Genomic DNA, 13,863 nt, shown 5'->3' with positions numbered 1-13,863 from the left:
CATGCAATTTTGTTTTATCATCAAGATGATGATAAAATACATAAAAATAAAAAAAAAAGATGATAAAATTTGTAAAAATTTAAAAATTAAATGATAAAATTGATGAAAGAAACATGAATGATAAACTTCATTAAAATTATGAAAAAAAAAGTTAACTAATAAAATATAAAAGTTTGATGATAAAATTTATAATTAAGTGAGGAATTTGATGAAGCTTCGAGTTAAGTCACTGAAACTCCAATGCCTTTTCTTAGTATATATGACACCCTCTCTATCTCTCCATTCCACGAAGCTCAAACTTCACATTCCAACCACTCTCCCCTCTCCTTTCTCACTTTCTTTCCTCTCCCTTCCCAAAATAACCACCGAAAGCAATAAAAAGTGGGGTCCCTTTTGGCTCTCTATTCCTTTGAGTTCTCACCTCGTTTTTTGCGATTCCTCGTACCCCATCTGTCTCAAGTATGGATCTCACAGCAACCCGATCCAACAACAAACAAACGCTTCCTCCGAAGAGGGGCCTCGTCACGATCTTGGTTGTCAAAAGTGTCGTCAAGTCCGTCACGGAGTTTGTGTCTTTCGTTGCGGGAAACGGTAACGGAGAAGAAGAAAACGGAACTTCTCTCACTACCCCACCACTCCAAGTGGCTACAACTCCGATGCCTGACCCTAACCGGGTCGGCCCGACCCGGTTACTGCATTAGGATCCAAATGTTAAATAAAAAAAGTCAGCATCTGCTAGTCGTGTTAACTTAGAAAAAGGGTTATAGTATTAGTATCTTATGCATACGTTGTATTCGTTGATTCTGTATGGGAATATTTGCAGAACGCTGATGCGTGTATTTGTGATTATTATTATTGTATTGTATAAAATGTTCATATTTATTTCGCTTCTGATTATCTCATTTTCTTTTTCTTCTTCTTCTGATTATCTCACCACGGTTTTATGAGTTTTTTTTATTTATAAAATTGTAGTTTTGGTGGGTAGAAATTGTTCTCAATTGCAATTATTAGGACAGAGATTTTTCCCTCCACGGCTGAATTGTAGAAAAATCAGGGGGGGGCCCTCCTCGTTACGTGGGTCCTCCCCTGCCTATGTCTAAGGTCTTCTCGCCATGCATCAGAGGAAGACTTACGAGTAAATATACACTCACATTTACAGCAGTTAAATGGTAAAATAAATAAAACAAATGTGTGAATTATATTTTTACTGTACGTGTATGACGCATGCATGTGCTTAAATGAACTTTATGCGGAAAATTCCTAGCTTTTAATTAGTCGATCTGAACAGAAATTCATATAAATTAATAATTCCTAGCTATGCGTCATATATGTTAGATCACTCAATGATGGACATAGTGAGGAAAGGCTTACAAGTGTGATTTTTAATAAAAAAAGTCAATACAAAATAGAGATTACGTGCGGTATGGCAATATATAATTTGAAATTTCTATAAAGCAGCAGACCTATGCAATAAAGTTTATATAATATTGATATTGTTCCAGAATAAAAAATTGGTGTTTTCAACTTAACATTAATTATTATAATATAATAAAATAATAGTATTGTTTATGTAATTATTGTGGTATTTCACTGCAATTGATGTAAGCATTTGAAAAGATATAAGTAAAATATTATAAGGTATATGAGCCATAAGTATTTAAACTAACATATAATCACAAATGTAAAATACAACCAGAAATGGATTTTAGTTGTGTTGCCGAGAGTTTGAATTTTATAACATAATTTTACGTAGTATTTCACCAAAATTATTATTGTCAATCTAAGAGTAGGTATTTTCGAACAATCAACTTAATTTAATGGTTATTTAATATATATTTGTATCGTACGAGAATTTATATCATAAGTTTTATTGCAAAATTTATTTTAATAAGCTAAAAAAGTTATTCCAATAAGTTGAAAAGTTATTGTAATAAATTAAAATTAATATGAGAGTTAGAGGACATTTTTCAAAAGTAATAAATTATTTTTATAAAAAAATTAAATGTTTAACTTAATTTATTTGTAAAAAATAATATTTTTCCAGCTGTGTAAAAGATTTTTTTTAATGAATATTTCTCGAATTTTGATCAATTTTAAATGAATTACTAAATCTCAAAGTTATATCTAGGAATATATCTAGTTAAGGATAAAAAAATATAAATATTTAAAAGTGTCTTTTTTACTGAAATATTTAAAATTACTTAATATCCAATATAGAAACTATTTAATATATCAGTGTACTACTGTAATTTCAATGATTTTTTAAAAAGTAGGCGATGGGAAAAGAAAAAAGTGGTAAGAATAGCATTTCCAAAGTAGGACACGCTGTCCTGATCTGTAACGCATTTATCCATTATCTATCTGGGCCTTTCCTTGGGCTCTCTTGGTTTTCACTTATGATTTGGTGATGCTAGGTGCAACCATCATTATTGCTGGTGCACCCAACATTTTAAGTGAATGGACGAAAATGCTCTTCACTTAAGTTGATCCGTATGAGTATGACTCATACGGATCAAGTTCGTCCTTATGAATCATACGGATCAAGTTGATTAAGTTTATCCATATAAATTATATGGATCAATCACAAACTCGCATACCTAGCGTAAGATAATTTTAGAATTAACAAAAAAATGTTGGATGTAAGTAATAGAGCTGGTGCCCCTCCTAGCATCATCCCCTTATGATTTGTTTTACGTGAGCCCAAAAATAGCATCAAGAAAAAGGCAGGATTTCCCTAAAGCCAACTCAATTTCGAAAGAAAATCCCCATACTTTGGTATTTTGTTATTTTGCAGTCCACTACTAATCACTAATCAGTAATGACAAATGGGATCGAACCAAATTGATGAGGCACAAGTGGTTATATTAAAGTTAAGATGATTGACAAAAACAATTCTTAATCAGATTTCAGATCTAATTTTAGATTAATCAGAATTTTTTTTATCAGAATCGGAGTTAAAAAAAAAAAAAGGCAAGCGCAACAAACAATACATGATGAAGATTACATCGCTGATTCACACATCCAACATTTGAAATTCAATTTGAAAAGTTTAACGGCAAAAAAAAGAAAAAGTCTTAATCATATTCTGGGTTCCAAATTCTCAACAACTAACCCTTTTCAGTTTTCACACTCACTTTGCTTGCTTTGGTGTGTCGGAGAGAAATGGAAAACAATGGTGCTGAATCTGAGAATCCGAAAGGGATTCCAATTCACGGAGGGAAGTACGTTCGCTACAACATCTTAGGCAGCCATTTCCAAGTCTATTCCAAGTACGCTCCCCCTCTCCAACCCGTTGGTCGCGGCGCATACGGCATCGTTTGGTTCGCTCACTCTCTCAACCCTCAACTTCCATCATTTTTTATTTTATCGGCATATTTGTTAATTTTATTAGAAATGTAACTTTGGGAAATGTTCGATCCGTCAAAACCCAGGAAAAAATATAATACATCGAAAATTGTAATATTTCGATATTTATTAGAGGGAAAATATATTTAAATTTTTTTTTGTATTGGTAAATATTAATTTATTAATTTTATTAGAAATATCGATTTGAACAATTCGAATCTTCCATCATTACTACTCCATTTTTTCATTTAATTAATTTATTTGTTTAGCTGTGCGACGAATTCGGAGACGAAAGAAGGAGTGGCGATAAAGAAGATTGGGAATGCGTTTGACAACAGGATCGATGCCAAGAGAACGCTCAGGGAAATCAAGCTTCTCTGTCACATGGAACATGATAACGTGCGCCTTGTTTTTTCTGATTCTTTTATTTGTAGAATTAACAATTAGTGATTTGTGCATTTTTTTTTTGGTTTGATTTGGTCCATTTTTATGCAGATAATTAAAATAAAGGACATAATTCGGCCAGCGGAGAGGGAGAATTTCAACGATGTTTATATTGTGTACGAATTGATGGACACCGATCTGCATCAGATTATACAGTCTAATCAGTCTCTCACCGATGAGCATTGCCAGGTAAGGACTTGTGTGTGTTTTTGCATTATTGCTAAGTGGTGCTAATTGTTTGAATTTTGGAATGCCTGGCTTACGTGTCAGAGAAGTGATTGAGTTCGTGATAGTTAGTGTGGGTGTTAGTGCAAAAGAAAAGAATGTGATTGAGTGGATGGTGTTTGTAAATTGAAAAAAGTGTGTATTGGTTTGGTATGAGAAGAGAGAGGAGTGGCATGAGATTGCTGTGACTTGTGAGAGGGGTTTTGAAGGGTGTAAAGCCTGGATGCAGGGGTGATGGTGAGATATGTATAGTAGAGGAGTGTTAGTACCATATTTTCTAACATATACTCTGTCATGAGTGAAACTCATTAAATAAGGGATGAGATGAGACTTGTAAAATTTTGTGATTTTCAACAAATTTTAGTCAGTAATAAAGAATTTGTTTAAAAGAGAGTGTGTGACTAACTAATATTTCTCTTTATGGTAATAGGACATAGAGAGTTTACATTTATAGTGGATTTGATTTCTTCTTTTTTTGTGGATGTTGTGGACATATTTGTTGAATTATTGCTATTTTGTTTGTGTTGTTAATTGTTATGCTTCCCATACAATACGCATCTGTCCTGCCTACTAGAGTTTGTGAGGTGGGAAAAGGGTAAAATGTGTAGGACACACTGAATTACTGAAACTTACTATATAAAGCAATATACGTGATGAAGCACTTTGGAGTGATGAAGTTGAGTTTTAAACTGTTTGTTTGGTGGTTGTTAGGTAACCCTTTTTGATGGTATAGGAGATGAACAAAATTTTGCAGAATGTTTCTTCTCATTTGTAAATGTAACCTAAGTACTGAACTAGTAACTACCAAGTACCACCAACGATTTAGTTCAAATGGTAGGAAGTTTGGTTTTGCTAAAACGAAGTTCCGGGTTCAAGTTAATTCTTTGTGAACAGAGAAAATAGGTGTTAGGATAACTTTACCCCGTAAGTTATTCCATTAGCTCAACCCAGATTAGTTGGAATCTAAAGTGATTTCTTGATATGGAGGATTCAAGACAAATGGAAAAGTAACCTAACTAGTTGAGTGATCTTAGAAACTTGTTGCTACTACATAACTTATTAAGATTGCTACTGTGAAAGTGGAACTGTTTATTTGGTCAAGCAATGTTGGATCAGTTTATAATACCATCTATTGTCGTCTGAGTACCTTCTTCTATAAGTATTCAGTAACCAGTATCAGATGTTCTGATGTTTTTACTTGAAACTGATAGTGAATCATTATCTTACAAATTTAAATTTATTCATTATATTTTGGACGTATAGATTTGTATTTTAACAAGGAAGTTGTAGTTCGTAAAGCTTAAGTAGTGTTTTAAATCATTGCAGTACTTCTTATATCAACTCTTGCGAGGATTGAAGTACATCCACTCTGCAAATGTTTTGCACCGAGATCTAAAACCAAGCAATTTACTTCTCAACGCAAACTGTGATCTCAAGATATGTGACTTTGGGCTTGCCAGAACAACCTCTGAGACCGACTTTATGACAGAATATGTTGTCACTCGTTGGTACAGAGCCCCTGAATTGCTACTAAACTGTTCAGAATATACTGCAGCTATTGATATTTGGTCGGTTGGTTGCATTTTGATGGAGATAGTTAGAAGGGAGCCTTTATTTCCTGGTAAAGATTATGTCCAACAGTTGGCCCTTATAACTGAGGTATTTGTTCTTTCTCTTAATCGCTTCAATACTGGCCTTGGGTCGAATTGGCAGATAAATTTAATATGCTAGGATCTTTGTCTTCTGAAATCTGTTTTAATTTGTATTAGTAGTTAAAACAAGCTTCCAAAGAACAAATTCCTCATAATCATCTCTCAAAACAGTTACTAGGTTCACCAAATGACTCGGATCTTGGATTCCTCAGAAGTGATAATGCAAAGAAATATGTTAAGCAGCTCCCACATGTAGAAAAGCAATCCTTCGCAGAGCGGTTTCCTGAAATGTCCCCCTTAGCAATTGATCTTGCTGAGAAAATGCTGGTTTTTGATCCCTCCAAGCGCATAACTGGTATGTCTCTCTTTATGGATAACAATCCTTTATAAGAAAAAATAGTTATACACTGACGGTGTAAAAAGTTTTATACAGTTGTACAATCACAGTCCACCATGTATGGTAAGTTTGTTGACTTTTAAAATAATTATCTTAAAATAATTCAAATGATGATTTGTGATTGGATGATCGTGTAAAATTATTTTATAATGTCAATACATAGACATTAAACTCATCCTTTATTTCGTATTGTTCTCCTTAATTTCTTTGTAAGTTTTACTTCTTTTCTATGGTTGCATAGTCGAGGAAGCCCTGAATCACCCCTATATGGCAAGTCTTCATGAGATCAACGAGGAGCCCACTTGCCCAACTCCTTTCATATTTTCTTTCGAACAGACAATTCTCAAAGAAGAAGATATAAAGGAGCTCATATGGAAGGAGTCTCTAAACTTCAGCCAGGATCATCAGATGTTGGAATAGCCTTTGGCAAAATGGTTTTTTTTTTTTTGGAAAAAAATGTAAATTATATTAAACTCAAAATGATACAATAATAAACGGAGCATACCCCGCAGTTAAAGAAAATCAAAAGTCTCCCTAATACAAGAAGACCTATATCAAGATGCTAAAACAAATGCAACATGTGCGCTTGTTTATACATAAGAAACTTAATGCTTGTCTATACAAATGCAACGGGGCAAAATGGTTTTTTATCATTAGATTCTATGGAGTTTCATAATACAGGTTTGGCTGGAGTTGGGTGGGAAAGTGGTTTTAGTTTTATAAAACATGTCATAAATTGTTGTTTTTAGAGGTCTGGAGTTGCAAGTGCTGCATGTGATTCTGTAATCTGTAATCAGAGTGATTAGGGAGGTTCTCCCAATTCCTTTGTCCTGAGAGGGCAATGTGTTTTACTTTTTCTTTTATTTCTTGGGGAGGATTATGGTACCCACAAAGCGTTGGTGCTTCTTATACATAAGAGAGGGGCATAATCAAATGCCTCCAAGTCCCAAGACGTTGTCTTCTTCGGCTTCGAATTGTATAAATATCCAAATATAGTAGTTATACTGAAGTTATTGAAGATAAGCCACAATAAAGTGGTTCTTAATTTTGGGTGCTTATAATTGTGGTTTTGTTTTCGTTATTTGTTTTTCACTTTGAAATTTAGTGATACTTCTTTTATGTTTTCTAAAGACATTTTAGGTGCTTGTAAGTTATCTTTTCCTTCAGATTATACAGTATTCTAGCAGTCCTACTGGCTTGCAAGTTCCACGTGGAATTTGGCTCCTCTAAATTGTGAAATTCACTTTGGAAGATAAAGTGGAGAGGGATAATTGTTATTTGGATTTTTTTAATAATTTCATAATTTTTTTTCATGTGCAAATATTTTATTATAATATTAATAACTTATATTTTAATTAATGATTACCGCTTTATCCTTTATTTTTTAAAAGTTAAACTTTAGAAGAAATGAATTCACGAATGTGTTGCACTTTTCCGTTACCTTATCTCAGTTTTTTCTCTTATTGTGTAAACCATGGGTACGTTTCTAGTTTATTTTATGGGCATACTAAATCTGACTCGTTTAATGGCGGTTTATTGTGAAATAAGTTTATAGAAGTAGCAGAAAATATACTAACGACAATGATGATCGTAATTGATATGGTATTTTAAATCCAGTAATATTAACTGTGACAATTGTTGACTAATGATGATCATGACAATTTGACAATAGTACTAATAGGTGGCTATGGAGACAACTTGACGATGGTAGTAATAACATTCACCATTAGTTGTATTCAGGGACGGATCAAGCCAAAAAAGTTAGGGTCAAATATAATATAAATAATTTTATAATAAAAATTTATATTAACTATTTATTTTGTAAGAAAAAAATCTAGAATATATTAAAATATTCTCGACTAATGTTTTATATAACTTAATAAAGTCATTTGGTTACAAATATAAATATTTATAATCTTTAAAATAATAATAATATATTCTAAAAGAAAAAATATTAACAAAGGGAATAAGTAACGTCAAATATTTTGTTTTAAAAAAGAAATAAATAAAATTATTTCAATTTAAAGACTATAAAAAATAGTATTTATAAAAAAAAATATTTGTTTGAAAAAAGAGAAAAATGTCATTATTTTGGTGATCGATACTATAAAAAAGAATAAAATATTTTAGCAAAATAAAATTAATACTTAAATACTATTATTTATTTATATAATAAAAGTCTTCAAATAAAATAATTAATTTAACATTAAAATCTTATATTATATACATTACAAATGAGGGGGCTAAGGCCCCCTTCATGTGTACCTACGTCCGCTCTGGTTGTGTTAGTGGAGATTACCTGAATTTTGGCAATTTAGAATTTGCAACAAATACCAGTCTCAAAATCTAAAGTAAGTAGTAACATATGATTATGCTAAACTGAGACAATTACATTCACTTCGTTTCAGTAAGTTGAACTCATCGTGATTTTTTGGAGCAATAAATTTTGAACTTATCTTAATTTTATACTCATTATGGTTTTCTATCACCAAATCAAATAAACTACGAGAATTGAGACCGACAAAATTTGTGGAGTGTGGACTACATAACTTGGCCAAGGATAGTAGTACCTGGTAGGTTCCTGCTGCTTTCCATGGCCCCAGGCTTTGATTCTTTTAAGAAAAAAGGTCTTAAAATGGAATTGGTAAGCTAAAAGTGATTGTGATTAGGAAGATGTATTTTCTCTCTGTTTACTTCCTAGAATAAATCTTGTCACTCGTTTTGAATGAAATGTCAATTAATGTCGGGTCCACTAGCAAGTTACTAGCCTTTAGTTGATTAGTCACTAATGAGTTGTACTTAAGTTCTCAGTGAAACTTGAGAGAAGTTTAAAATAAAAATCAAAATAATATCTTGAGTGAAATTGATGTTTATGATATTGCTCATGTCTTGAAAAAAGTAATTAAAAGAAAACCACACTTTGGCATTTTAAGCACACTGTATCGAGCTCATCATTTCATTTGATGGATGCTCACTAAACACAGGCAGAGCTAATTGATTTTGTGTCCACTTTTTATTCTTATTAGTATATTCTTTATTTTAATGCAATCTTTCAAAATGTTAAATGATTTCTTAAGGATGTATTAATTTTTTAAATATATGTTTATTTCTAAAAAGATAAGTTGAAGTTGAAACTACTTGAACAAAGAATCAATTTAATTTTTTTTTATGAAAATCTAAGAATGATAAAAAATTATAAATAATATAATTTAAAAAATAATACATATTTAAGAGACAAAATATGCTATACATTAATAATTTTATATTATTATTTCATCACAAATATCATATATAATAAATTTATTAATTTTTATAATAATTATATTAAAAGTCATAATAATAATAATTTCTTAAAAGTCATGAACTCTTTTAAGAAATCATTTAACATTATGAAAAAACTACATTAAAAGACTTTAATTGTTGTGCATTCTGTAAAAACTTTTATATAATCGATAATTAAAATTGATCATTCTTATTATACAATCAACAAATTTATTATAGTATATATTATAATTTGTGATTGGATGATAATAAAAATATATTTTTATTCTTAGTGTATAGACTATTTGTTTGTTTTTTTAAAATAGGTGATCACTTTTCTAAATTTTAATTCAACGGAATTGTTATTACTCATTTTTAATAACTTATACTTTCATGTCATTGGATAAATTTATTTAAAATTCGGATAAAATAGATAAACTTTTTTTTTGGATAAAATAAATACTTATTTAGTTATGCCATTGTTAAATTTGGGATGTTGGAAACTTTGACTTGGAGTTCCTGATAGGTTCTTCTTATTGCTAGTTAAGTTGATAGGTGAACCAGCACAATTTCTAAACGAGGGAAACAATGCATACTTGGTAGAGAGTAAAGAATTTTCTTACATAATGCATCCTACTCCGTTTCTTTTTTCAGTTGCCATGACATTTTCGTTATTAATGTATAAAAAAATGGTAATTTTCAATGTATGCTAAATTTTCTGTGTTGAGCAAGAGAGTTTTTTTCCCCTAGATAACATGTATTTTTGTCATTAAAAGTAATCCTATTCAAATTGAATAGGAGTAAGATCATTATGAACACAAAACTCCTATAATGATCTTACTCAGTTCAACCATTATTGTTTTCATTGAAACATGTGATTAAAAAAATAATTCTAAATTCCTCAAAAAATCAATGTTTTGAATGTACATGAAAAAACCAATATAAATTAAAAAAAGAAATATTAAAGGTATGGGCATTGAGATTGACATTTCTTGCAAATGGTCATTGACTGATTAATTTTGCTCATGAAATGATTTTGTACTCAACAAGTCTCTTAACTTCTGTTTTGCATTAAGACATTCTAAGTTGATGAAATTAATGTTTTCAGCTTCAAAATAGTATCACTTTAGAGATTATAGTTTATTTGAAATTATATATTGTTTTTAGAAAACTATCAGTATTAATTATTATTTTTACTTCATTCTTGCCTTTTGCTATCCCTACTAGGATTATATTTAGTTATCCAATAGTGAAAAAGTACAGTTGCCATCCATGAAATTAGTTTTATTTCATACTCATAAATTAGAGAAGAAGAAAAATAGATGAATATTGGATGCAATAAAATGAAACACGGTCCATTAAATTTCATTTTATTTCATCATCATATCGTATTTTAAACAATTCAAAACCATTAAACATACATATTAATTAAATTAAAGTTATTTCCGTTTAATTAAAAATCTCGAATTTAAGTCTTAGATATGTAATTGTATTTATTTGGAAAAAAAAACTTAATCGTTTATAATAATTGTACTTAATTCAAATATGATTGTCTCATGTGAATGTTAATGTGTGGTTTAGGAAAAAAAATTCAAAATTTAGAATTTGGTACCATTTTCATTCCTTCCTATCTCACCTCATCTTATCCTTTTTATATCAATTCAAAACCTCATCTTATCCTTTTTATATCAATCCAAATATACTGTAAGTGAAATGAGAGAATCTTAACGCAGTGAGAGGGTAATATAGTGAAATCAACTTATACTTGAATTTCTCTAATCTTTGCAAAAAAAAAAAACATTTCAACCTTAAAGCCACGATTATTTCAAAACTGAAGGTGAATATATAAGAACTGAACTACAATTCTTCCTAAAGAAAAGTAAAGACTCACATAATGCTTTCATAAGCACTGTATTTTCTTTCCCCCTCCTATCCTACAAGAAAACCTTAGCGCATGTTAACAACCCTTACTTACACAACTAGTAGAAGCTCAGCTCATTCAGTATTTGCCTCAATTTATTTTCTCGTCGGGATAGTGTGGCAATGTAAAATTGTGTTGGTTGTTCTTTCATCACATCAACCTTCAAAAGCTTCAAACAATTTGCTCTAATTTGATCAAACTAGTTTATCGTTGAAGATAACTTACACATTTGTAAATTATATTTTCAAATTTATGATGACTATTATGATTAAATTGAATTTGATAACTAACGCATCTGTGTAAATAAAAGAAAACAATAAACATGTACACCTGTTTTAGGAGCTCCGAGAAGCACTAAGGCATGCAGCAGCATCAATCAAAGTGAAAATACGTATGTTGTTATCGTTTCTCTCAATTATGGATGATTGATTTAGGTAAACGATTTCTAAGTATTTTTGGAAATTGATCTAACGATATGGTTAACCATAATTTCCAATATTTGCGGTTAAATTCATTGTTTTGTATTTTAAATTTCAGAATATCATATTTATAAAAACAATTAACTTTTAAGTTAGTAGTATATCTCTTAGATCATATATTACATAACTATTAATTGAAATATCAAATGTGATGGTTTTGGACTAAGTAATAATTTTTTCATGCATAAAGAGTCACATTTTTTTTATTGTTAAATTAGATATTTTTGAGTGAAAGTTAATGACTAATTTCTTGAAATATTGAGATTTATTTAAAGAGTTGATTTTTTCCAATAAATATTTTTTCATAACACAAATCAATGATTAAATCTATAATCACATGTTTAAGAGATAAAATTATCTATCAACTATATCATATGATGTTAATAAGAGAATCACTATTTTATTCAAAGTTTAAACTGAATCGGATAGTTTATACCATGATATCTTTAAAATCAAAATTCCATAAGCACTACTAGTCCTCGTCCTCGTGGGAGATCTAAAGGTTGTCTATCATTTGTTTTCGTTCCAACTTTATCTATGATGTGGTCATCCACCTGTACAATTAGAATCCCCTCAAGGAAAGTTGTTTAAAATATGTGGTTCTGGAGTTTGGTTACATCTTATATAAACCATAGTATATTCTATTCTAGTAAAGTTGATAGGCACATGATATTGAAAAGATAGCAGCAAAAAGAAGTTAAGACAGAAAAGAATCCCAATTCTCAAGGCTAACGGTCCTACTCAATTTGTTAGTCTTGTTGTTTTTCCACTCATTTTTTTTTTCATACATTCAACCTTAACTTTTGTAGATTCCAAAATTAGTAACCAAACTAGATTACAGTTTTTAAAATATACATTTTCCTTTTTCATTTGTTTTAATTAAAAAAAAAAAAAGAAAAGGGTAATTATTCATTGGGTAAATCAAATCTCATCTTTACCATCATGCTAATTAATCATTTCCAGAACTTCAAATGCATTTGGAAATTACCATAAAGACCGTTAAATTGACTTGGACCACTTCATTAGTGAGATGCAAGTTCTGTACATTCCGACAGCGCATAACAATTATTTAGCACGATATGCCTTTTTCTTCCTTAATTTCAACCATTTTCAACTAGTTCCTCTTCATGTCTGTTTGTGAAAAAAGATTCTCACTTTCTCAGCCATTGGCACTTCCACACTAGAAATATCGATTAGATTTGTCTGACTTCACGCATAACCACGATGACTGATTTATCTTTTAATTATGATTCACTTCCTCTTACCTTAACCAAGATTTTAAAGTGAAAAAACTATTACAATTAGTTAGCAACTCAACAATTATGAATTAACACTGCTAACACAATATGATATTTTTCAGAAAGAAAGAGAAAAATCTCCGCAAATTCGCTAAACTATTAATAGACATATTATCTAGCATAAATTGTCCAAAATAAATAGAAGGTTTTACTTACATCTAAAAAAAAATCAGCCATACATTCTTCCTGACCTCAAGTCCAATATATATATTTCATATCAACCTAAAATCCAATGTAAATTAAACGAAAATAAAGATAAACACATAAAGTAGCAATTGACACATAAAACAGTAATAGACACTCCCTCAAAGAAGAATTTCATCTAAGCAACATCCTTTCAAACCTAGCTAGGATAAATTCCACAGGACCATCTGAATAAATAAAGATATATGTACTTCTCATTCTCCTCCTCTAATGTAAAAGTATTGTAAGTTGTAACATCACCCCTCTGTCATTTTTCTCATCTCTTACAATCACTCACTAACGCTTAATAATATTAATAACACATGAAAACTTGCTCAAGTTCACGCGCACAAATAAAATAACCTACATTACAAGCAGCACTATAGTTTCAGATCTTCATCACCAACACAACAAGGACCAAAGTTTCCTAATGTAAGTATGGAAGAAAATATTTTCTATTATCATTAACTTTATCATGAACGTTTAAAGAATTGAAACCTAATTGATAAGAATGATACAATAGTGTAAGATTGTATTAATATTTATATGTGAAAGAATAAAATAATTTATTTATTTTTTTGTGTAAATTTTTTCTTGAATCAATATTAAATAAATACAACTAATAAAATCATCTTTAACTTAGTGAGTTAGTAGACAC

The 13,863-nt window shown here is 30.2% G+C and overlaps 1 protein-coding gene across 1 annotated transcript; it reads left to right on the top strand.

Moving 5' to 3' along the window:
- Positions 1-2,923: 2,923 nt before the first annotated feature.
- LOC114374045 (mitogen-activated protein kinase 13-like) lies at positions 2,924-7,119 on the top strand. The gene is made up of 6 exons (XM_028331636.1): positions 2,924-3,320; positions 3,615-3,744; positions 3,841-3,978; positions 5,341-5,673; positions 5,838-6,021; positions 6,305-7,119. The coding sequence occupies exons 1-6, from the start codon at positions 3,163-3,165 to the stop codon at positions 6,481-6,483; spliced, it is 1,122 nt and encodes a 373-aa protein (XP_028187437.1). The 5' UTR covers positions 2,924-3,162; the 3' UTR covers positions 6,484-7,119.
- Positions 7,120-13,863: the final 6,744 nt, after the last annotated feature.

This window comes from Glycine soja, chromosome 11 (assembly GCF_004193775.1).
Source record: "Glycine soja cultivar W05 chromosome 11, ASM419377v2, whole genome shotgun sequence".
NCBI lineage: Eukaryota > Viridiplantae > Streptophyta > Magnoliopsida > Fabales > Fabaceae > Glycine > Glycine soja.
Note: the sequence above shows the minus strand (reverse complement) of the source record. Positions and strands in the feature narration are given on the sequence as shown.

Bases quoted from the DNA above. Each gene is read 5' to 3' on its own strand.
- LOC114374045 (XM_028331636.1), top strand. From the start codon at position 3,163: ATGGAAAACAATGGTGCTGAATCTGAGAATCCGAAAGGGATTCCAATT. The intron at 5,674-5,837 runs GTATTTGTTCTT...CTCTCAAAACAG, and splicing joins AGTTGGCCCTTATAACTGAG to TTACTAGGTTCACCAAATGA. The intron at 6,022-6,304 runs GTATGTCTCTCT...ATGGTTGCATAG, and splicing joins TCCCTCCAAGCGCATAACTG to TCGAGGAAGCCCTGAATCAC.